Source organism: Clytia hemisphaerica, unplaced genomic scaffold (assembly GCF_902728285.1).
Source record: "Clytia hemisphaerica strain Z4C2 unplaced genomic scaffold, Clytia hemisphaerica genome assembly, whole genome shotgun sequence".
Classification (NCBI taxonomy): Eukaryota; Metazoa; Cnidaria; class Hydrozoa; order Leptothecata; family Clytiidae; genus Clytia; species Clytia hemisphaerica.
Window position 1 is genome coordinate 576,531 of NW_027104387.1, and position 23,957 is coordinate 600,487.

General features: G+C 34.9%; 1 protein-coding gene across 1 annotated transcript in view; it reads right to left on the reverse strand.

Moving 5' to 3' along the window:
• The window catches only part of LOC136819516 (kinesin-like protein KIF16B), a 54,584-nt gene extending 33,489 nt beyond the window's left edge, over positions 1-21,095 (reverse strand). The window contains exons 1-26 of the mRNA XM_067075749.1: positions 21,021-21,095; positions 19,814-19,883; positions 19,436-19,564; positions 18,950-19,031; positions 18,769-18,803; positions 18,303-18,335; positions 18,121-18,182; positions 17,814-17,935; positions 17,616-17,685; positions 17,224-17,296; positions 16,968-17,035; positions 16,041-16,141; positions 15,560-15,676; positions 11,140-11,237; positions 10,699-10,767; positions 10,176-10,295; positions 9,162-9,284; positions 8,664-8,715; positions 8,215-8,352; positions 7,728-7,807; positions 7,259-7,335; positions 6,824-6,883; positions 3,959-4,012; positions 3,470-3,523; positions 2,977-3,039; positions 386-2,110 (exon numbers count right to left, since the gene is read on the reverse strand). Of these exons, the coding sequence (XP_066931850.1) occupies positions 386-2,110; positions 2,977-3,039; positions 3,470-3,523; positions 3,959-4,012; positions 6,824-6,883; positions 7,259-7,335; positions 7,728-7,807; positions 8,215-8,352; positions 8,664-8,715; positions 9,162-9,284; positions 10,176-10,295; positions 10,699-10,767; positions 11,140-11,237; positions 15,560-15,676; positions 16,041-16,141; positions 16,968-17,035; positions 17,224-17,296; positions 17,616-17,685; positions 17,814-17,935; positions 18,121-18,182; positions 18,303-18,335; positions 18,769-18,803; positions 18,950-19,031; positions 19,436-19,564; positions 19,814-19,883; positions 21,021-21,067 (3,722 nt within the window). The 5' untranslated portion in view covers positions 21,068-21,095. The remainder of the gene's footprint in view (positions 1-385; positions 2,111-2,976; positions 3,040-3,469; positions 3,524-3,958; positions 4,013-6,823; positions 6,884-7,258; positions 7,336-7,727; positions 7,808-8,214; positions 8,353-8,663; positions 8,716-9,161; positions 9,285-10,175; positions 10,296-10,698; positions 10,768-11,139; positions 11,238-15,559; positions 15,677-16,040; positions 16,142-16,967; positions 17,036-17,223; positions 17,297-17,615; positions 17,686-17,813; positions 17,936-18,120; positions 18,183-18,302; positions 18,336-18,768; positions 18,804-18,949; positions 19,032-19,435; positions 19,565-19,813; positions 19,884-21,020) is intronic.
• Positions 21,096-23,957: the final 2,862 nt, after the last annotated feature.

The following is a 23,957-nucleotide window of genomic DNA, read 5'->3' on the forward strand; positions in this document are numbered from 1 at the left end:
CCCTCTAGGACGGGACCACAGTAACCTGATAGTTTTGAGTCGGGGAGACTTGGACTATAAGTTTTCCAGCTGTTAAATCAAACAACCCGAACTTCTTCAATGATAAAGTATCCCAAGAAATTTCTACACTTTTGTATCAGCAAGACGGAATATCCGATAGCCAAGACGACCATCGCTCTTTCATAAAGTAGTGAAAAAATAAAAGCTTGAATGGTGGCCGAAGTACTGGCTATGTATTAAATTGCTTCAAGCGTGCCCTTAAAACCGGACATTTAGAAAGTTGGAATTTTCGGTTTTCCGGATTCGTTCCAGACTTTTGCCGAGCCTTCAGAAGGCCCAGCCGGGCCTGAATCAACAAAAAATAAGAGGATAGTAGTTGACTTACTTTTGCTTTTCTTCATCGAGACGTCTGTTAAACGAGACTTGTTCATCTTTTGTTTCGTCCTTCAGAACTTCATCTTCTAAAGATGATCGAGACAAATCCTGTTCTTCAATAAGGTCACCGAGTCTCTCTTTCAATTGTTCGATTTCTGTCAACTCAGTTTGTCGTTCTTGTAAAAATTGTTCTTTCAGCTCGGTCAAAGTCACTTCAGCGATACCGCGTGTACGAACCAGGTCTTCAAGAACGACTTGCGCTTCTTCGCGGCTTTCGACGAGCGGTTTCCACGTGCTATCCGTTTCAGCTTTGATCGATTCGATTTTCTGTTTATAATTTTCGTTTAATACTTCAAGAGTCTGTTTGGATTCAAGCACACCTGCTAATTCCTCCGAATCGGAATCTTTCGGGAATTCTTTATCGATTAAATACCCAACGTATAATAAATCAGTGTCTAGTTTCGCTGTTTCGGCTTCGTGTAATTTATCGATATCTTTTAATTTTCCTTCGTCTCTCTCGATCACCGATCTGCATTGGATGACCGACTTTTCGGCCATATCAACTTCTTCCTGTAGCAAAAGAACTTTTTCTCTCGAGACTTGTTCGAATTCTTTTAAAATATTTTCTGATGTTTCCGTTTCGATTTCGTGTCGTTTCTTTTTATCGTTTAATTCGCTTAACATGTTCTGTATTACTCGTTCTTCCTCCGATTTCATAATATCGTGATTTTTCTCGAGTTCGTGGACATCTTCGATTTTATCGTTTAACTCCATTCGCAATCGATCGGCTTTCTTTCTCGAATCGTCGGTTTTCCCTTTCATCGCTTCCGTTAAATCGTTTCGTATCGATTCCATTTCGATTCTCTTTGAATTGATTTTCTCCTGCCGTTTAGTTAACAACATTCGATATTGTTGAACTTTCTCATTGCATTCACGCTGATCTAAAATCGATTGTTTTATCGATTCTTTTTTCCGTTGATCGACTTTTAATCGTTCTTGGGATATCATTTCGTTTTCAAGTGTGACAGCTTCATAATATTTCGTTTTCACCTCATCCAAAACACCCTCAGCTTCTAAGAAACACTCTTCGTGCTGTGCTTTCTCAACATTTATCTTCTCTTTCTTCAAGTGCGTTTGACCAGTCACTTTTTCACGTTCCCAACATATAAACTCATAACGATTCTTGTAATCCTGCCCATACTTTGCTAAACTCTCCGCTTTATTGTTTAATGCTTCTTCGAGAGAAACGTCCGCATTTTTGAGAGTTCGTTCTAGATCGGACTTTTGTTGTTCGATATTCATTTTATCTTCGTCAGTGACATTTCCCATGTTTTCTAAAGTCGTGTTTAAGCTCTCCAACTCGTTTCTCAGAGTCGAGCATAATTTCTCTTGCGTTTCAATTCGATTGGTCTCCGTTTCCCAAACCGATCGAATTTGATCGATATTTGAATCACCCGATTTAGCTCGCATATCGGTGACAATTTTTTGTATATCGTTACTCATTGTCGTCATTAATTCGGATCGATTTTTCATAAAAACGTGTACTTCGTTCTCGATTCGAGTCGTATCATTCGATTTGACGTCAGAACATTTTTGCTCTAGCTCCTTAAGTTTCTTTTCTTGCAGAGTAATCGACTCCTTCTTGGCATTAATACTCTCGGATAACTCTTTTTGACGCTGTTGTCGTTTTTTCTCGGCTTCCGTGTGTTTACGTTCAAGTTCTTCGATATGTTTTCTGAAATAAAAACAATAAATAGTAGGGTGTAATTTTTGGGGTTTGATAAGTTTGAGACGCCTGCCAACATTTTGCAAGTTTAATTTTTCATTTCAGTCGGGAAAGGAAAAGTTTTATTGCTAAATTTTGGAGGGAACCTGCATTAATGTTTCGACAGAATGTTATCTGAAGAAGTACCTTAATTGTTATTCCTTGGCCAATATCTCATTTGGTGTATATTAGCAAATTGGAAAAAATGATATATGAAAAATCTCGCTTTTAGTTTAAAAATATTTTCATCGAAATACATACTTTTCAAGAAGCGTAAACATCTTCAATTTTTTTTTTGCAAAGTCAAACAAGCTAATCTTTTAATAAGCAAGAATAACAACTCATCTGTTATGATACAATCTCGAGTGTTTATTTTCTAGTTCAAGAGAGATATGTTTTTGTACGTCAGAGAGTGAGAGAATTAAAACTATTTTTGTAATCAAAACATAATACTAAAACATTACTGTATGACAGCTCAAGTGGGGGAATCTTTCCGCAGGAGCCGTATTGAGTATTTAGCTGTCGCAAACAAATTCTTAAAATAAATAACTTATTTCGTTTCCTTTGCAATTCATTGGCATAAAACGTACTTTCAGGTCCGGCTATTTGGGGGACGTTTGTTAAATTGTAGCAGATTTTTTCACTCCTCGACAAGCTATCTTATTCGACATTTGCCAATTATGCACATGAGAAAATACACCAAAACATTTCCTTATCATTCCTTTTTGCTAAATTCCATTGCTTTTATGTTGTAAAGCTGATTGCTATAAATTGGCATTTGCAGTTTTGATTGAACACCTAGCAACAAGCTTGATTTTAAGGGTAGTATCACTCACTTGATCTGTTGTGGTGTTTGCACTTCGTTTAATCTTGCCCTCCTCTGTTGCTCAAGTTCACCTCTTAAACGAGACAATAATAAACGTGCTTCACAGGTATCATGTTTATAATTTGGTCTAATGTCCGTCATGCTTCTTTGAAGATGAGAATAAAAGCAAGGTCAGAATCACTGATTGAACCTATGAGATTAAATTTCTTTCAATTCTCTTACCTCCAAGGAAGAGGTAAGTTGTTGCCGACTTAAACAAACTTTCGGTAGGATAAGCAGACTACTTGCTTGAGGCCAGATAATATTTTAAGTGTTATTACAATACATAGTTTTTTGATTTTTTTAACTTTAAGTTGAATTATCTCTGGAATGGGAAATGCTAACCCCTTTATGTTTGCCATGGAAGAGACTTTTGTCAAGACTTTTGGAATAGAAAGGATGATTTTTCGTTTTTTTCATTCTTAAATGATATCAACTTTTCTTTTCAACTGAGGAATTCATACCTTGTTTCTTGAAGCCTCTGTGATTCTTCACGGATCTGTCTGGCAAACTCATTCCTGTAGAGTAAAAAAGTAAGATAATCATAATAAGTAATATTTCATACTGCAGGTGCGTAGAAGGAAGTATAGATGACGTGAAATTTTAAGTAAGTAAAAGTAAGTCTGCGACCGCAGTCGGAGGCGACCCAAAGGCTCCTCTTTCGATAGCTATCTACCCGAAGGCAAGTGAGGGGGCCACTCTTTCTCCCTGAATTGCTTCACTTACCCTTGATCAGTCTCTTAATTGCTGAGCATCAAGCAGAGAGGCATCAAGTACCATTTTGGGAATCTTTGGTGTGACCCGGCTTGGGGTTGAACCCAAGAAAAGGGACGATATAGCTACGAGGAGTATGCTTGGAGCTGAACATCTTCAACCCAAAGGGGGTGACAGGGGAAATTGGCTAGGCATGTCATTTAAACAGCAAAGGAAGAATTCACAAAACTGAAACATACCTAGTTTCTTCCATTCGTCTCTCTTCTTCTTGCTTTTGTTTCTCCAAAAGCAATCTAAAAATAGAGAGCAGAAAAATAAGAACGCTCCCAGAGAAGACAAGGAGATTTTCAACAATGTCTACTAGCATTGCGATGCACGACTTTAACCGAATACGAATTCTTGATACTGCCCCTCAATTTTATTCACTAGTTGAAGCAGAACGATTGATTTGTATTCATTTTTGGCAGTAAAACAAACAAGCTTTATGCTGAATGGACCTACCTGATGATGAAAGTTAGATAGCAATGCAAAAGAAAAATGAAAAAAAATCAGTCAGAAAATATAGCGCTTGGCGAATATACACAACACAATAAATTCATCATTGATCGTTGATGGGGGGAGAGGGAAGGGTTGTAGGGAAAAAATAAATAGGAAGTTCTGGTCGCAAAAATCAGTTTTATTGACAATTGAATCATGCTTGATGGTGTAGTACGGTCTAGTTGTGCAAATATTGTGCACAAAGGCGTAAAAGCATGAAACTTTGCACAATGGTAGTTTAGGGGTCAAAAATGGATTTAAATCTCAGACCCAAAAAATTGACACCTGTTTGTGTATTTTACAGACCAGAATAGGTTTCCAGGCTAAAATGAAAATCTTTTTCTCCAAAGTATGTCATGTTACATACCGTTGAAAAGCATGTTTCATGCCCGTTCAGAAAAACATTACAACCTATATCTGAAAATGAAGCCAATAAAAGTTATTGGGGAAGGTTGTTTGAAAAATGACCGAAAATGACATAATTGCTGACGTCAGCAAAAATTCCAGGACCACGCAGACACGTTTATTTTTGTGAAATTCAATAGAGGATCTTTCAATGACCAAATGGATAGCTTTGCTTGAGAGTTGACCTCACTTGACATAGAATATGGCGTTTTCATGACCGGTCGAAAGCCTTAGGCTAAAGGGTTTGCACCGGGCATGCCCATGGTAGAGCATTACTAAGGCAAAATTTGTCAACCTAACAATACTCAAAAAAACTATTGTAAAATAAGCTTGCAGCTGATCTAACCAATAGTATTTAGTACCTTAGAGGTACTCTATTGAATTTCACAAAAATAAACACGTTTGGGTGGTCCTGGAGTTTTTGCTGACATCAGCAATTACGTCATTTTCGGTAATTTTTCAAACAACCTTCCCCAATAACTTTTATTGGCTTGATTTTCAGATATGGGTTGTAATGTTTTTCTGAACGGGCATGAAACATGCTTTCCAACGGTGTGTAACATGACATACTTTGGAGAAAAAAATTTCATTTTAGCCTGGAAACCTATTCTGGTCTGTAAAATACACAAAAAGGTGCTAATTTTTTGGGTCTGAGATTTAAATCCATTTTTGACCCCTAAACTACCATTGTGCAAAGTTTCATGCTTTTACGCCCTTGTGCACAATGTTTATGACTTTTGGCACATTTAGACTGCACTAGTGAGCAATGTTATCAATAATGTTTTTGTGTGAAAAACATAGAAACATAAGGAAAAAATCCAATGGAAATCTGTAAAAATAAAGAAATTCCAAGAAATACTGTCTTTCCGGCGAAAATAGGTTGTTCCAGGGACTTTTAAAATAGTTCCGGCTTCAAAAATCAATTTTATTGAAAATTGAAACATGCTTGATGGTGGGCATTGCTATTAATAATGTTTTTGAATGAAAAAACAACCAATTATAAGGAAAAAGTCCAATGAATATCTAGAAAAACGGCGATTTCCGGCATATTTCAGGCATTTTCCGCCGGAAAAAAAATATTCTCAAAAATCGGACTCGGCCATGTTTAGGGCATTGTTAATACGCATCTTTGAGCAAAAAATCAGAAAAAACTAATGATAAAATCTTGAGAAAATGCCAAAAAACCAGTTTTTCCGGCATATTTCCGGCATTTTTGGCCGTAAAAAGATGTTTTTCGAAAATCGGGATCCGTCACAATTTAGGCATTCACATTTTGCATCAGTGTGCAAAATTTCATGAAAAAATATAAAGTACAGCTCAAGAAATTCAAGAAATACCGTTTTTCCGGCGAAAATCGGCTGTTCCGGCAATTTTTAGAAAGTTCCGGCTTCAAAAATATATTTTATTGAAAATTGAAACATGCTTGATGGTGGGCATTGCTATTAATAATGTTTTTGAATGAAAAAACAACCAATTATATGGAAAAAGTCCAATGAAAACCCAGAAAAACGGCGATTTCCGGCATATTTCCGACATTTCCGGCCGAAAAAAAAAATTTTCTCAAAAATCGGACTAGGCCATGTTTTGGGCATTGTTAATACGGATCTTTGAGCAAAAAATCAGAAAAAACTAATGATGAAATCTCGAGAAAATGCCGAAAAACCAGTTTTTCCGGCATATTTCCGCCATTTTCGCGCGGAAAAAATTTTTTTCGAAAATCGGGCTCCGTCACATTTTGGGTATTGCCATTTTGCATCTTTGTGCCAAAAATCAGAAAAAACTAATGAGCCAATCTCGAGAAAAGCTGGTAACAGACGAACGGACGGACGGACGAACAGACACAGGTTAATTCATAGGACCTCCACCGGGGCACCCGGAGGTAGGTCCAAAAAGCTGATTATTTCTATAAGTGATAAGTGATAAATAGTCGGTCTTTTATCTTTTATTTTTACCTTTGTGTCACAGACTCGGTTGGACCCCACCCTACTGGGAAATTTGGCCAAGAAAATTTTGTCTCCGATGGGAACAATGCCACTGGTACATTAACTCCATCCCCATTTGCGATTCAAGGGAAAAATTCCCTCCACTTTGATATGAAACAAGGGTGTATTATGAGTAAAAGAACATTCATAACATAGCTATGTTCAAGTGGACCATCTTACCTCGCTTCGTCTAATTGTCTCGATAAGTCTTCTTCTCGTTTGTTATCTCGTGGCTCAAAGCTGCGTGTAGAATATATATAAAGAAGTCAAGAATGATTGAACAGCTTCTCAATGGAGAATCTTAAACCCTGACAGCTGAGACTGCATGCGTCTGAAAGAACTTGTTTCAGAAAGAAGAGATTCACAGCAGCGATGGCCGAGTGATCAAGGCGTCAGCGCCCGAAATCAGGGGTTCCCGGTTCGAGTCCCGGCCCTTACCAACGTTCCGTTCTGGTCATAGATAAAGGAGCCGGATGGCAGTGGACCTCGTGAAAACAATCGGAAGACTGTCTAAAAGTCTAAGGTTACTCCGTAAAATATGGACTGAAATGAGGAGGATTCGAATGTTTATTACTGAGGAGGTCCATCTCAGCGTTACACTTTTAGAACACGTACCTTCTTATTTTCTGGAGATCGCTTTCACTCCTGTATTTAGTCACCGTAGTAAGCTCACTGAAATTTGGTCCAACCGACTGAAAGAAAAAACAAATGTAGATTAGAATGAAAGAAAGGAGCTAGAAATGTGGAGTCCAATTTAAAATTCATGAGAAAGGTTTCCGTGGTATGTGATATATTTAGTTTGAAGAGTAATCTCGTGGCATTATCGAAATTCCAAAAATTTAATGGGTTGTATCCAAGCGGATAATCCTAACGCGAAAAAGTATGTACATGTTTTCTCATTAGAGCCTTTGGCAGTTCTTAATTTTTGAATTTGAAGCTTAAAAATCATAGTTAACTGAATTGAAAGTTATAAGAATTTTCTAAAGACTAGCTGACTCAGCATGCTAGGAATAGTTTACTGTGTTAAACAGTGAAACGGAATCGTTACGGGGTGGATGTTGTCTGTTTGAAACATTTCAACTACCTTTCTCTTTTCACGTAGTTCTTCTGCTTCTTTGGGATGATTGAATCGGAAGATGGTCGTCCCAAATGTCACCACATCGCCTAATGTCAGACAAATTTTATGGAGTGAGATTTAAGCAGCGGGGAGGAGACTATAGATATATTATCGAGGCATTGTAGTTCTGTATGTATCTTTTTTGTAAAAACTTCAATCTCAAATCTAGCTTGTACTAGACGAGCTCGTCTCTTTCACTGTGATCCAACTAAGCATTTTCTGGACAGTAGTGCATAACAGGCTTTTGACGGATTATTGCCGCTGGTAAATTATTTTGGCATGAATAAATGTCGGGAATGAACTACCCTTTAAGATAGTTATTTCCTTAATGAAGGGTCGTGACCGAAAAGAACCTAAAATTTGAAAATCTTATCAAGAACTTAGTATTTCTGTGATCGAAAAATATAATCCATTAATATAAAAATCTTATTAGAGTAAACATTATATAACTGACCTTGTTTCAGTCGAATCTTCTTTTCAGCATGTGTTCCATTTACAAGACAAACGGCATCAGGGAATGGATTGAGTAAAACAAAACCATTGTTGTTTTCGATTACACAATGCTCATTGAGGATGTCCGTGCCATCGATCACTAAAAGAAATCATAGCGCATTTTATTGGAAATAACATTTACATACCAATATCCAAAACCATATTTATTATATCTCCGTAATAGATATAAAATTTTCATTGATAATCGCATTTTATTGAAAAAGCTAAAAAGAAATTGTCCAAATACCTTATCGGGGAAAGAAATGTCGGAGTTTTATTTAGTCGGGGTTTTTTTTCGTTGGGGAAAAATTTCGTCACCTAGAGGCATTTTCGTCACTTTCCCCCGACATTTTTTCCCCCGATAAGGTAAATAGTGGATAGCACTTAATGGGTTTATAATTTAAAGGTTACCTATATCGGGTTTTGTTTTGGAGTTTTTGGTTCCAACAAACGTTTTCCCATCCTAAAGTTAACATAAACAAGAAATTAATTAATTACAACAGCCGCGAATATGTAGCATTTTGTTTACCTAGTTTATCATTTGATGATAGTTCTGTGGATTGAAATATTGTTATTTTGCTCATATGAAAGTTGACTGCCAAACGGGTATAAAAATCGACCATAATGTAAAGGTCCGGCGACGGTGTGGAAGGTTATGGGATTCAGTCACAACCGGGTTTTTTCTTCAAGGAATTGAAAAATGGTATTTAATACCTCTCTGCTTGATTTTCGGTTTAGAGTACTCAAAACCTAAAATATTCCTAACTTGTTCTTAATATTTTGGCCTACAAAGTTCTTACATAGTTTATTCTTACGAAAAAAGTGTTGAATTTCATTATTGTTCATATTTATTGAATATCAGAGAATTTCTTATGGGACGCTATATCATACAAAATATAAGAAACATACTTTTAAAGGATACAACAGAATTCCGGTGCTGAGTAAATCATCTTCCAGTGCGATCAAGTGAGGTAGCTCTGATTCCATACGAATGCCAGCATCTAAGCTATGTTGAAATGCCAGTTCACGCTCCTTGAAAATTAAGAACAATATGAAATGTCTAGCTAAAGCCTTGTATTTGGTAAGGTCAATTTATCATAAAGGTTTACATAACCTAAATAGTTGAAGAAAAGTAAAATAAACGCCAAAAACAGTCTCTGGATCGAGTGATAAGAAATAATAATAGTTGATGCTCTTTAATTTGACTAGCTCCATTATTCGGTAATATTGAAGGCCACCGTCAACAAGAAACACTCATAAACGATACTCTACTATCGATACACTCTCTTATCCGATGAAAATCTAATTCCTCCTTGAAAATCGAATTACAGAGTGTCAACTGTATATCATTTGGTAATTATTCGCCGCAAAAGATGGAGGGGAGATGAAGTGGTGTAGTTCGAAAACAAAGAAAAGTTAAAATACACATTCAGTGAAGGAAAAATTCAAATCAACGAGGAGCAAAAAAAAATACTCTCCGAAATCAGAGAAAACATGAGATTGAGGAAAAAGAACATTATCCATTCAGTAAACAGCAAACCACCATGTGTATAGGAAAAGGAATTCTAAAAATCGAAAAATGAATAGAAACCATGATTTGGATTAAATTTTAATATTATTATTTTTATAAGGTTCCATTTTCTGATAATTATAAAACTGTGAGATTGATATACATATATCAATCAACGTCCAACAGAAGTTTTACAAAATAAGGTTTCTGAAGACTACAAATAAATTATTCGAGACTACTTTGAGGATAGGTAACTTCTACTGGTAGTCTTTAAGACTAGAAAGGTTTTCAAAAGCCTTTTCGTTATTTCTTTAAGGGTAACTAAAACTGTTTGAAAATGCAGTTACTATACAAGGAATCAACTTAGTAGAAAATTAACTTACATGACAAAAGAAAAGGTATTGTTAACAAACCTGCATGATTTTTTGCATTTCTTTCCAGCGGTCCTTCCATTTGTCCGTTAAAACGCCTAACCGTTCTTCATTCTCGTGTAATTTTCGGGCAGCAATCTTTTCCGCATCACTAAGAACATCCTGGAATTTCAAGAAAGATGATTATTTTGAACACATTTCACCCGTTCTACTTACCAAATCGTTCGACTTTTTTTTTTACATTTGGTTTCCCTTGGGAAGCATTGTTAGATGTAATAAAAATCGATAGGAACAACAGGAAATCTATCAATAACCAAAACAAAAATAAAGTAGAGTCAACAGGCCAATAGCCTATTGAATAGCAAGGCATTTTCCCTATTCTGATACCTTTTCCAGAGAGTCAGATCCCTAAAATGTATAATCTATTTCCTCAGGCTAAATTTAATTCTTGATCTATATCCCATTTTTGAAATGTAGATGCTTCCGACAAGCCTATGTCAAAGAAGGGTCTGTAAAGGAAATTTCATTCCCTATCACTAATTAATAGTTCATTAAAGTCACTTACATCACCAATAATAAATTTTAATTTTTCGATCTCAGCTCGTAAATCTCTGATCAATTTCACGTTTGAATCCTGAAATGAAAAAATGTAAGTGAAATGAAATGAATAACAAAATAATTTGAAAATGTGAAAAAGCTTGAAATTTGATCAAAAGAATTTGTTCATCCACTGGCCAAGTTTGGTAGTGATTTCACCAAACTAAGAAAAACTGCTGTTGACTCACGATTTGGAACAGATCGCAGTCCTGACCTGACAAATCAAGGCCAGTAAAAGTACTGGTTTACCGCCGTCCTCACCTCATAGTCAGTCAGGATCTAGGCAACTAATTGAAAAACTAACCGTATCTGTCACAGGAAGACATGCATAGATAGACTCGCTATTATACCTAATTAACACCTACTCATGACAAATATTGCAAATCTTTTTAACTTTGAATTATTATACCTCATTGACAGTAGGCTTATTGATGATATTTTTTGCACGATTAGCATATCTCAATGTGCTCAATGTTTCTGCATAATTGACATCAGCTGGCGAAATGGCTAAAAGAGGGGGAGGAAAGATTAAAACTATAACAAAAATAATAAAAATAGGAATAATAGTTTTTAGTCCAATAAATTTTAAAAGAATAGCTGAAGAATTTTTTCTTTGAAAGTTCACTTAAGTTTACAGTGGGTTCCCTGGGAATAGCCAATAGCTTGGCTCCGTCCCTAGATATCAACGTGTTGTAGAATTCTATGGACTTTTGGAAAGCACCCTGTACATATTATCAAAAATAGATATTACATCAATGAACCTAACGCCACAAAAGGCTTGGGCTCGGGTTTAATGGCGTCCAATGTCTTATATCTGGTACGTCTCAATGCAATGACATCTGAAATTTGACGTCACTCGAACCTGGGAAACTCCAGCTTAATTCCTTTCGATGCACCATGTGGGTTAAGCCTTGAAAAGTGTTTTGGGGAGGGCCTATATAAGCAATATATAAACAAGTGATACTTTTATGGACCTACCTGGTTACCAAAACTAATCAATGAACATTAAAACAATGAAACACATAAGACATAACTGGACAAAATAAAAATAATAGAAAGCATATCTATTGGGAAAACTATCAACACTATTGAAAAAGACTTTTTTTTAAAAGTTATTAAACGCTTTTCTTTATAAAAACAATACACTATCAGAAAAACGCACAGCTTAATAAAGAAGGTTTCTAGATAACTCAAACCATCGCGCTTTACCGTGACATTTTCTTCTTTTAGAAAAATAACAAGACGACTTTAAGTCGAAAATTTCGCCTAGAATTTGAACTGCATGGGAAAACATGAAGAAGAGATTGAAGCTAATCTGAAATCTACTTTACATTGAGCCTTGATGAAACAATTTTACAAGAACAACGAGGCTTAAAATTGCTAAAACAATAGGACCAATTTAAGAACAATTGTTGTTTAATTTTTAGGAACTCTTATTAAGTATATGCTTATAAAAAATAAATATACTCATATTGCACGCCATCCTTTGTTTACTTTGTAAGAACTAATTACCGAAAGGTATATCACCGTCTATCAAGAGTTATTGATTTGATTCTTATAAAGTAAATGCTTATAAGAAAAATGAATATGCTCATATTGTGCGCCACCATCCCTTGTTTACTTTGTAAGTACTAATTACCGAAAGGTATATCACCGTCTATCAAGAGTTATTGATTTGATTCTTATAAAGTAAATGCTTATAAGAAAAATGAATATGCCCATATTGTACGCCAACCCTTGTTTATACGGAAAGAATAACTAATTTAGGTGAAACCTTGACACCCAAATTTCTTTTCTTAGAAGTGCGTTTTCAAATAGTTTCAACACTGGTCAATCTATAAAATGAGCTGATTTCAAATATGTAATTCTTATTTGCATTGAGGGGACTGAAGTGCCCGAAATTTCCAGTTGAAAATAATCAAATTATGTGCATAATTTTTGAGAATTCAAAAGAATCCAATCAAGTATGAGAAAATATGCAATTAAAATACGATAAGAACAAAGAAATGACATTATCATTGCACACGTGCAATTGAATTCCCATTGCAACTAAGGGATCCTTTACAGACACGCTTCATTTTGAGGAAAAAAGCATGAATTCATTCTATCTGATAATAATTCTATGCTTATAAGAAAAATAAATATAATGAATATGCTCATATTGTGCTCTTATAAAGAATATGCTTATAAGAAAAATAAATATGCTCATATTGTGCGCCATCCCTTGTTTACTTTGTAAGAACTAATTACCAAAAGGTATATCACCGTCTATCAAGAGCTATTAATTTTATTCTTATAAAGTAAATGCTTATAAGAAAAATAAATATGCTCGTATTGTACGCCAACCCTTGTTTACTTTGTATGAACTAATTACCGAAATGTATGTCACCGTCTATCAAGAGTTATTGATTTGATTCTTATAAAGTATATTCTTATAAGAAAATAAAGAAAAAACAAAATTGTGAAGTGAAGGGAAAGACACAAAGATATATGACGTAATAAGAAGCTTTTTTCGCTAGAGGATGAGCAGAAGCCAAACAAAGAAAACCTGCGAAAATCGTCCGTGGTTATACAAGCGTGTAATTTGTAAATTGATTTAGTGAGTTCGTCCACCGTACTAAGTACTTTCGTTTTCTAAATTTTTCATTACACCGCCGCGAAAGACTATTGTAATACTTTCGCTATGCGAAATTAATAATATTGATCTATGCTTATATATAGTGATTCTTATAGATAAAGATTCGTTTTTCAACCTACCTGATGATAAAAGTTAGATAGCAATAAGGAGAAAAACGGAAACAATCCGTTAGAAAATATAATTTTTAGTGAAAAGTAGTCTAGCAAGCTAGACGACTAATTTATACATAGTAGAAATAAAGCAAAAAGTAATGAATGGAACAATTTTAGTCGTCTAGAAACCTTTGTGCACTTACTCCAAACAAAAGAAAAGTGTCAATATTGCAATTATAATTTTTTCCTGCTCAAAATAATTCTTGAGAAAAAAGAATATGTGTGGATTTGTGTATTGAAAGTTTTTCATTTGAGTTGATTTCGTTTTGAGAGTTTGTTGTTGATTGATAAATTGTTTTCTCGCTACGCAAGTTTCTGCGTAGCTAGCCCCTGTATCTATAAGGCTGGAACACCGGATTCTTCCAGTCGTTTATACAAACTAAATCCCGTATATTATTATTATTATTAGTATTGGTATTATTAGTATTACACGCATTATAAAAGACTCCAGTCTAAGTGAAAAGCAAAACGCGTTAAATTTCATCATTGATTCTTGATAAGGAGAGGGAAGGGGAGAAGGGAAAAAAGATATAGAAAGTTCCGACTGCAGAAATCAGTTTTATTGACAATCGAATCATGATTGATGGTGGGAATTGCTATCAATGATATTTTTTTTTGGAGAAAAAACAAAGAAATGTTAGGAAAAAGCCCGATGAAAATCTGCAAAAACGGCGATTTCCGGTATATTTCCGGCCGGAAAAAAATTTTTCTCAAAAATCGAACTCTGTCATGTTTTGAGTATTGCGAATACGCATCTCTCTGCAAAAAATCAGAAAAAACTAAGGGTGCATACCATTTAGCCAAAAACCCAAAAAAGTGAAACAGAGGGTTTAGCGAACGTATTGATTCATTTAAAAGTTTACCTAAACAGACGATCAAAGCCAACAGTCTTTTTTCTGTGTTTTCTTCATTCGCTAAACCAAGGGTTTAGCAAACAAACTGCACCATTTGATTTTTTGTTTTGCTAAACCATTATTCTAACCAAGCACTACATTTTGTTTACGCTGGTTCACTAAGCGCACGCATGCATAAGCCCTAAGCTTTAATGTTTTCTTCCGCTGGGCTACCATTTTGAAATTCGTTGCTGTGACTTTAGGCAAGATCCTAGAAATCGAATTCGCAATGTAACAGCTTCTGTGTTTAGGTAAACAAACCCAAACCATTTGCAGTTTAGTGAAACAGTTTCAGTTTTTTGGTTTTGAACATTAAAAGGTATGCAACCTAAGGATGAAAATTCGAGAAAAAGTCAAAAAACCGGTTTTTCCGGCATATATCCGGCATTTTCGGCCAGAAAAAATGTTTTTCGAAAATCGGGCTTCGTCACATTTTAGGTATTGTCATTTTGCATCAGTGTGCAAGATTTCATAAAAAAATATAATGTACAGCTCGAGAAATTCAAGAAATACTGTCTTTCCGGCGAATATAGGTTGTTCCGGCGATTTTTTAATAGTTCCGGCTTCAAAAATCAATTTTATTGAAAATTGAAACATGCTTGATGGTGGGCTTTGCTATTAATAATGTTTTTGAATGAAAAAACAACCAATTATAAGGAAAAAGTCTAATGAAAATTCAGAAAAACGGTGATTTCCGGCATATTTCCGGCATTTTCGGCCGGAAAAATTTTTTTCTCAAAAATCGGACCCGGTCATGTTTTGGGCATTGTTAATATGCATCTTTAAGAAAAAAATCAGAAAAAACTAATGATGAAATCTCGAGAAAATGTCAAAAAACTGGGTTTTCCGGCATATTTCCGGCATTTTCGGCCGGAAAATTTTTTTTTCTCGAAAATCGGGCTCCGTCACATTTTGGGCATTGCCATTTTGCATCTTTGTGCCAAAAATCAGAAAAAACTAATGAGCCAATCTCGAGAAAAGCTGGTAACAGACGGACGGACGGACGGACGGACAGACGGACGGACGGACGAACGAACAAAGGTTAATTTATAGGACCTCCAGGTAGGTCCAAAAATATCGTATCTTATTATGGCAACTCATTAAGATGATCCCTAAAAAGCAACATTTTTGTTTATTTATTTTTACCTGCGATCATTATGGTCTTCGAATTTCCACCCAAAGAATCTTTGAGGAGCCATGTCAAAACAGAATCCCGATACGGGATAAATACATTTTTCTTTTTTGTGTTGGTTGAAGCTTCAGCTGTGAAAAAAAGATTCAAAACAAAATGATGATTATTAATTGGACAATGCCTACGTCGTATGAGAACTGTTTACTTGATATATTTCTGAGCTTTATTTTTTCTGTTGACATGATGGTAACTCAAAACTCTTTTAAAAACATATTTCATGGAATGTGGAAATTTCTTGGCAGTCCGTCATGTTTCATTCTTTTCTTTTTTCTTCTCTATAATATGGACAACACGGCTCACTCACCAGCATTAACAGGATTATTGATAAGAAAAAACCATCTTCAAAGAAAAAGTATCAAAATGATCTCTTGCCTGTAACCATCAGTAACAGAGGCAGGATCCATCATTAAAAGAACCCATAAAGGTTTTACTTACCTAGTGAGGAGATGACAGAACCAAGAGTGACCAAAGACTTGTTGATATTAGCACCTTCTTTTAATCTGACACCAGTTGCGCCTGTGGAATCAGCACGCTCACTAAAAAGAAGCAAATCTTAACTGTCTACTATGCTTATGGGTACTCTGTAAAGGGAGCAAATAAGTTTTGATACAAATAAAAACTTAAATAAAAAGCTTCATAGTTATTAAGTAGTTTTATATAAATACTAAGCAATATTAAAATATAACTTTAATTGGACAAAACATTCTGGTACAGCTCCTGATATGTGCAAGGATAACCCTAACCTTGTTTTTTTACTGATGGACACCAGAGAATAATATTTGGCGCTATCATAGTGTCCTCCTGGGTTGGTTCCCCCCGCTAAAAATCAAAATTTTTCTCCATTCCCCCCTCTTTTATTTCCCCCACCATATTTCAAAATTTTTCGGTTCCCCCCTCTTTTTTGAATTCCCCCAGCTATTTGAAGATTTTGCGGTTCCCCCATATGGTTAACATAAAAATGCCTTAAATCAAGTTTGAAATTTTGGAAAGCTTGAAAAAATAGCCTTGAAAGTGCTGGAAAAATGAAATTGTATTGAAAAGTTGGTTTATCCCAAAAGATTTGCTGATTTTATTGCTTAAACAGGTTTTGCAACAAGATCACCTTGAGATCAGTGAAGTTCCCCCATTTAAAATCTCCTAAATCTATGGTTTTCCCCCCTCTTTATTTTCCCCCAGCAAATTTCAAATTTTTCATTTTCCCCCATACTTTGAAAAAAGGGCCAAAATCAGAATCCCCCCCCCCCTTTATAAAGGGGGGGGGAGGACACTATGGCTATCAATAAGCTTTGAAAGTCCAATACAGTAATATGCCGGGAACAAGGTTTGGATAACTATAACTTGATCTTGATACACTTCACATACCTTCCAGCCAGATCAACCAAATTGATCTTGCTTGTCGTCTCACTTGGCATATCATGCATGAATTTTGCCTTAAATTGATAGAAATGGAATTAATATCAATAATGAAGGGTTGAAGTTATTCAACATAGATCAACATAGATCAACATATTTTCCTTAACATGATCTAACTGATCTCAAAAAAAAATATCCGGTTTGTCATAAAGGAAAATAGATGTATACTTTCATAAGCAAATGTATTTCTAAGGGTTATAATTACCTGTGTGAAGTTGACGGTGAAGATTGCATGTGATCTACTACTGGTATCGTTCATGTTAGTCGAAGCAGTTGTTCTATTAGAGAGTTATATGAGATAAGAGGATCATGTCTCATCAAATAGTTACTAAATACAACTAGCCTTCAACAAAGCACAATTTTTAGATTGAGTCTTTATAACAAAATCGTGCAAATTATCTTGTCAGATCTCCAAGTGTTGTGTAAAGTCTTTGGCCCCCACCAAAACAAAAATCATTTTAATTGTTTTTGAGCATATTTTCTACAAACAAAGCTTTCTAAAAATGATATTTTCAAAAATATCAAAAACAGTGATGATGCCTTCAAACTTTTCATTCAATATTTTGCTTTTGAATTTTAGTTTATAAGCTATCATACCTTAGCTCATTCCCTTGCTTCATGATAGCTTCTATAGCATTGTAATCAGTCACCATGTGTTTGGTTAGACCTATGAAAGGGATTAGTTTTGTAGAGGGTGATTTGTATTCATAAAACTGTGCTAATAACAAGCATGGAAATCTCCAGATGTTCTTCGCAAAAATGAATGAAATTCTAGACACCTTTGTCTCTTCTTACCTTGCACGTATGGTCCACCTTGAGGATGTTCCCTGACTTTCAATGTGTGAGATGGTTGACCAGATTTTGGTTGATGGGCCCTCAGTAAATCTCGCACTCTTTCATTGTAAATTTCCAAATAGCTAAGAAAAGGAAATTAATAAATTTAACAGTTAAAAAGCTTCTATAAATATAACATTGGTTTCAAAAAGTGGAAAGGAAAACATGTGAGCATTAAATTTCCTTTTTTTAAATTTATCTCATGGTGGGAAACTTAAGACCTTTGTAGTTAATTTGGACAATTTCTATTGAAAAGTCTTAGACTTACCTGACTTCAGCCCTGAAAGATATGCCGTCATTTTCTTTTTCGTGCATTTGTTGAAAAAGATTCTAAAAAAGAAAAAAAATTGTTCCTTAAAATTGTAATAAGAATGAAAAGAAGTTTGTCGACCTTGTAGATTGTCACTTCAGTAGTTAATAAAAATGTATTAAAATTTTCATTTGAAATACCTCACAAATCCTTGGAATAAGTCCTTCATTTCCCTGTAGAAAAAGAAAAAATAATATCCCAATTTAATAAGCTTCTTTTTTCTAAACTTAATTTCCAAAGTTTTAGTACAGATACTGTACACTCTGAAAGGCATTCGTCACAGCAGAGCCTCTGGTCACAGTGCTAAAAAATTCTCCTTTTCTTTCTTAGTTGACAATTTCACTCGGAATTTTGTTTAAATGTTATACATGCTAATGCTAATAACAGGGGCCGTGGCAGCGAGGGGGGAGGGCCACCCGGGCCTTGGCCCGACCACATTTTTTCAAAGCATAAAACAAAATTTACCTAAAAGCCTTGAAAAAGACCTGTTTTCGGCAGTCTAGAAGGGCTAATTTTCAGTGCCATCTCCTTAGACATTAGAGCATGGATGGCCCTACCGCTTTCAAAGTAGAGCCGCTGCCCCTAAATAAAGGTTAGAAATGATACCTGTTGTCCCATCATGGTGTGTGTTTTCCCACTTCCTAGAATAAAAGATTGGAAAAGAAAAAACTTTTGAAAAAGAAAATCAAATAACATTTTAAGAAATAAAGTAGAGTTGGATTTGTGGACAAGTTATTAGAATCTATGACATCAAATAAAAGAAAAATGAAGAGCAACATATACAAACCGGTTTGGCCATATGCAAAGATGCAAGCATTATATCCTTCTTTTGCGGAGTTAACAACATCATTTCCAAGATCACTGTAAACCTGGGTATGATTAAAATTAAGTCCATTATCTTTTCAATAACAATTTTTTAAGACACCCAATGTAAATTATTATTATAATATGGATGGTCTCTAAAGTCTTTTTGAGCAAACATTTTTAACCTGAAAAGTTGAAATGACACAAATAATATACTGTAATATGCCTGATTCGCTGTCTAAAATTTGTTTGAATTTGCAGGAATGAAATCCACTTTATCAGGCCAGATTCTAGAAAGGCAGGGCAGCATCCAATAGAGACCAAAAAGGGCACTTTTTCTGCTGTTTTTTCCATTATTTTTCATAATTCAAGAAGGACAGCGTCCGATAACCAGACGCTAAAATGGCATGAAAAATGGTCTGTTTACTTCAACAACTGTCATTAGTAATTTAATTTGTTAAAAAGAAACCTGTGCTTGGCTTGCAAATTTTGAAGAATTCGGATCCATGGACCAATACGAATAATCAAAGAAGAAATCCTTCACTCTGTCTCTTTCAACTTCTTCTGTTTCATTTGACCTGTAGGTGCCAGTGTTACTCTGAAATATTTTTAGTATGAAATATTTCAAATAAAATTATAATGATGCAAATTGAGTTAATTTTCCTTTGTTTTAGACCATAAAGCTATGGCATATGATTGAACAAATATTGACAAAGATATAGCCCACGGGTATCTTGAAACCAAGAGCTTTATATAGTTTGACTTTGATCAGTGTTATAATGTTTAATTTCAAAATTAAAAAAAGAATTTTTTTTAAATATTAACCATCAGAAGCATTTGGTTATACCTTTAAATTCAATATACTTGTCCTTTTCCCTTCCATTTGAATGATGCATTTTGAGTTCATGTTGATTTCTCTATCAAAGTAAAAGAGTTATTCTACAACATTCATGCATCATTTGAACATTGAAGATTGATATGATATATAGGTTCACTAAAAAGGAAGATTTACAGCGTCCATAATAGACTGGAAATATCTAGTTGTTTAAATAAGGCCTAGTTTATAAGGCCACTTTTCTAATTTATTTTTTTAAGTTCAATAAGCTCGACATTTAACAAATTTGGCCATATAAACTCAAATTTTTTATTAAGTTTGATTTTATTTGGGAAGAAATATACCTCGCGTGAGGGTACTTAAAGTCAACGTTCAAATAAAGATGAAACTACTGAGAAAACCCCAGGGGAAACCCTCTTTAAAACAATGGGGAAAAAAGAAAATATATCCTTTTTGTATAAGAAAACATTTTAAAAGAAATTTAGACTCAGCAAAAGAGCAGTGTCGTATAAATCAACGCCATTCTTATTTATTCTTTTGCCTCAAGTTTGACAATAATTTGCCAGGTTTAATTGTTCGGCTCAAATTTCTTTAAAAATCCTGTTTATATGGCCGATCTTTTGCCGAATTGAACTATATTTTCAAAGTTTTTAAATTAGACGCAGCATAAAAGTGGCCTTATAAACTAGGCATAAGGTTTATAAAGGGAATTTGTGTCATATTGTTTTCAAGAAGATTGGAATTGTTTTTTCATGGTGAAAAAGATTGTTTTCTATATTACATTCAGGCAATTATCTTTATTTTACATTTTTTTTTTTAATTAGTCCTTTTTCTTGAGTATCGATATTTGTTAAAATTAATTTTTCAGTTTAATTTAGCATAATTTAACTTAAAATCATTGAAGGTCATTCAAATCTAAATTCTCATAGAAATGATTTATGGCTTATGGATCATGTTGCTACAGAGGAAATTATTTTGACATGAGTTTTTATTAAGGACAGATTAACTTCCTTTTGTTATAAAGAAATGTAACTGTTAAAACAAAAAGACACATGCACAGGGAAGGAGTTTCAAATCCAATATTGTAAATGATAGTTTCTGCAAAGACTGAAAAAAGCTCCATCACAATGAATAGAGCTCAAACCAAAATATACTACGACTTATATAATACTAATTAAAGCCATTTATTAGAGGATTACAAGGAAAATAGTTGACATACCTTTTATTTAAAGGACGTACTCTGACTGCAACCTTGACAGATGCCATTTTGATTTGAATTAATTAATTAGCACCTAAAAAACAAATAAAATTACACTGGATTTCTATTTGATGTAAACATTTCAGTTGCAAGCATTCAAGTGGTTTGCAGATCATGCATCATTGTTATCATCAGTTGATAAGACAGTGTTTTTTCTTGTTTTATCTTGTCCTTTATCTGTATAAACCAAACGTTATACTTTGAATCATTGTGTCTTATAAAGAAAAACAATAATATAACATGCAAGCAGCATTATACTGTATGTAATATTGAAAGAAATAACATAAAAAATATGACTCTCTAGTAATGAACAGTATTATGAAATTATTACTTCAGAAATCCATAAAAAACCCTTCTGCAAAGGCATCATTAATAATATCATATTAGCAATTTCACACTTAACCCTAACAATACAGAAATTTTTCATACCATAGAAGCTTGCAAAGCTGGGAAATGAAAGATGTTAAAAAAATATAGAACTAAAGTCTGTCTCAAAAAGGTGTGCATATTTTCATTTTTTACATTAATTTTCCAAGCATTTGTCGTATAATAAAAAGTTTGGTATACATCATTGGAAAAAATAGGCGCTTACTTTTTCCCCTAATTTGTTTTTCAAAATTTGTGAAGAAGAAGAAAATGAGCTTCCTGGAGAATAGCGCTATTATAATTACCATTTTCACAACGTTGTTGACAATTTCTTGTAGTATATATTTTTTGGGAGATGGCACTATACCATTGTGACTGACGTTTGCTCCAGTCATTTTTTCTTTATTGTTTACTACAGAAATTTTTTTGTCTTAACCAGTGCAATCTCCTAAAGGAGTTTGGCCCTTTAACCATTGAGTTTAAAGCCAGAAGGGCTAGAGTTCAATCTCTAACCTTTCTCAGGCAAGAAAAAGTGAAGCCTTAAAAAATGCCGCATTTTTGACGACAGATTGAATTTAGCAATTCCTTTGTTTACGATTGATATTTTTTTCGAAATTTAGCGGTAAATTTTAGTTTCAATCTGTCATTTGTGTAAAAGATCAGTATCATAAAAAGTAATGAATTGATCCAGGATAAAAGGTAATTATTTTTACAACTCACACTTTTTAAATTACATTAATTGACATCTTGAAATTATAGCCATCTTGTTAGATGTTTTGTTTCGAGAGTTCTTGCAATAGTTCAACTTGGAGAGGGAATGTTTGTAAACATAGAATTTTTTTTCATAACAGTTATTTGGGGATCGGGATTAGGCAGGGCTGTCGGATTTAAGACCACTCATGGTATGATGGTTATTAAAAAACTTTGATTTTGTTCAACAAAATGTATGGTTTTATTTATATGAAGAAAACTGTTGGATAGGGTTTGGAATGCTGCAAACTGGAACATTTTATACCGTCAACTGATCTAACTTGGGACTTTCTTTGACAAAACATGGGACAACAATTCAACCATAGTGGAACATATGCGAATGTCTAGAACAAAGAAGACCAAATTATAGTGGCAAAACGATGGGGCGTTTGACTTCACTCGCACGGCAAGTTACACACTGGGTGATTAGGCGGCAGGCGTTCTCTAATTCTCCAAACAGCGTCCGATCATATTGAATGAAAATAAAAAAGTTAAAAAGGGCGCGCTATCAGTGAAAGTTTTACTGTGACATTTTATGACAGAAAGTATGATAAACTTGGTGGAGTTAACAAAACAAATTTTTTTCAAAGAGATTTAACAGTATAAAGTGAAAATACAGGCCAGATATCAACAGTCCCATGTTTCGACCAATTGCCCCAAGCCAAGTTAGAGCAGTTGACAGTAACTGCTTCATCTTCTTTTGGCTGGCTATAATCTTTACAATCCCTTTTCCCCTGCACACTTCTCCCCTAAGACATAAACATTAAGATCTCAAACTGATAAAATAGACCTTTTTTTAAAGAGGCCACCCTGTTGAATAATTATGTAGTCCAGCCATAGAAACAATGATAGTGTACTGTATCATGCATATTGTAATAATTACGCATGGTTTTATCATTGTTTTTCTGCTGGACTACATAATTATTCAACAGGGTGGCCTCTTTGAAAAAAGGTCTATATGTACCTGTAAGAGCACTTGGCAAGCAAGTCGAGTTATATTTACATAACCAGATAACCCAGACGTAATTAATTGAACAGTTCGATTACCGAACTAATCGAACTTTGTCGAACTTAATCGAACGACAAAAGTTTGATTAAATTCTTTAATCGAACTTTTCAAAAGTTGCTAAAATTGTGAGTATTTGATTATTAAGTTCGACAAAACATTAAGTTCGACAAAGTTTGACAACTAGAAATGTTCGAAAAAAAACTCTGTTCGATAAAGTTCGACAACAAAAAATGACCGCCTTTGGGTACTACCGTGGACGGTCCCTGGGGGTCCCTGGGGGTCCCGGCCGAGGTCCCGGGGGTCCAATTGGTGCCTACTGGTCAGGGGGATGTGAGGGTACACGTCTGCACCGTTGGGGGTCCTTCAAAGTTCCTCAAAGTGTTGTCAAAAGCTGGCAAAAATTACGAAAAATGACCTCTGACGAGGCGTCTACAGCCCCCCACAGCCCTTCGGACCGCTTTGGATACCCTCTGCCTTGCTTTCCCTCAAAGCCAGCACCCTCCATCAGTCATCCAAAGCCTATAAAAGGCTTGGAAAGGCGGAAAGGCTTGAAAATTGGTGAAAATTGGTAAAAAATGACCTACTTTGGGTACCACTGCGGACGGCTCCTGGGGGTCCCGGCCTGTGTGCCGGGGGTTGGATTGGTGCTCACTGGTCAGGGGGATGTGAGAGTACACGCCTGCACTGTTGGGTTCCTTCAAAGTTCCTCAAAGTGCCGTCAAAAGCCGGTGAAAATTGCCAAAAAAAACCTCCTCAATTGAGAATGTTACACC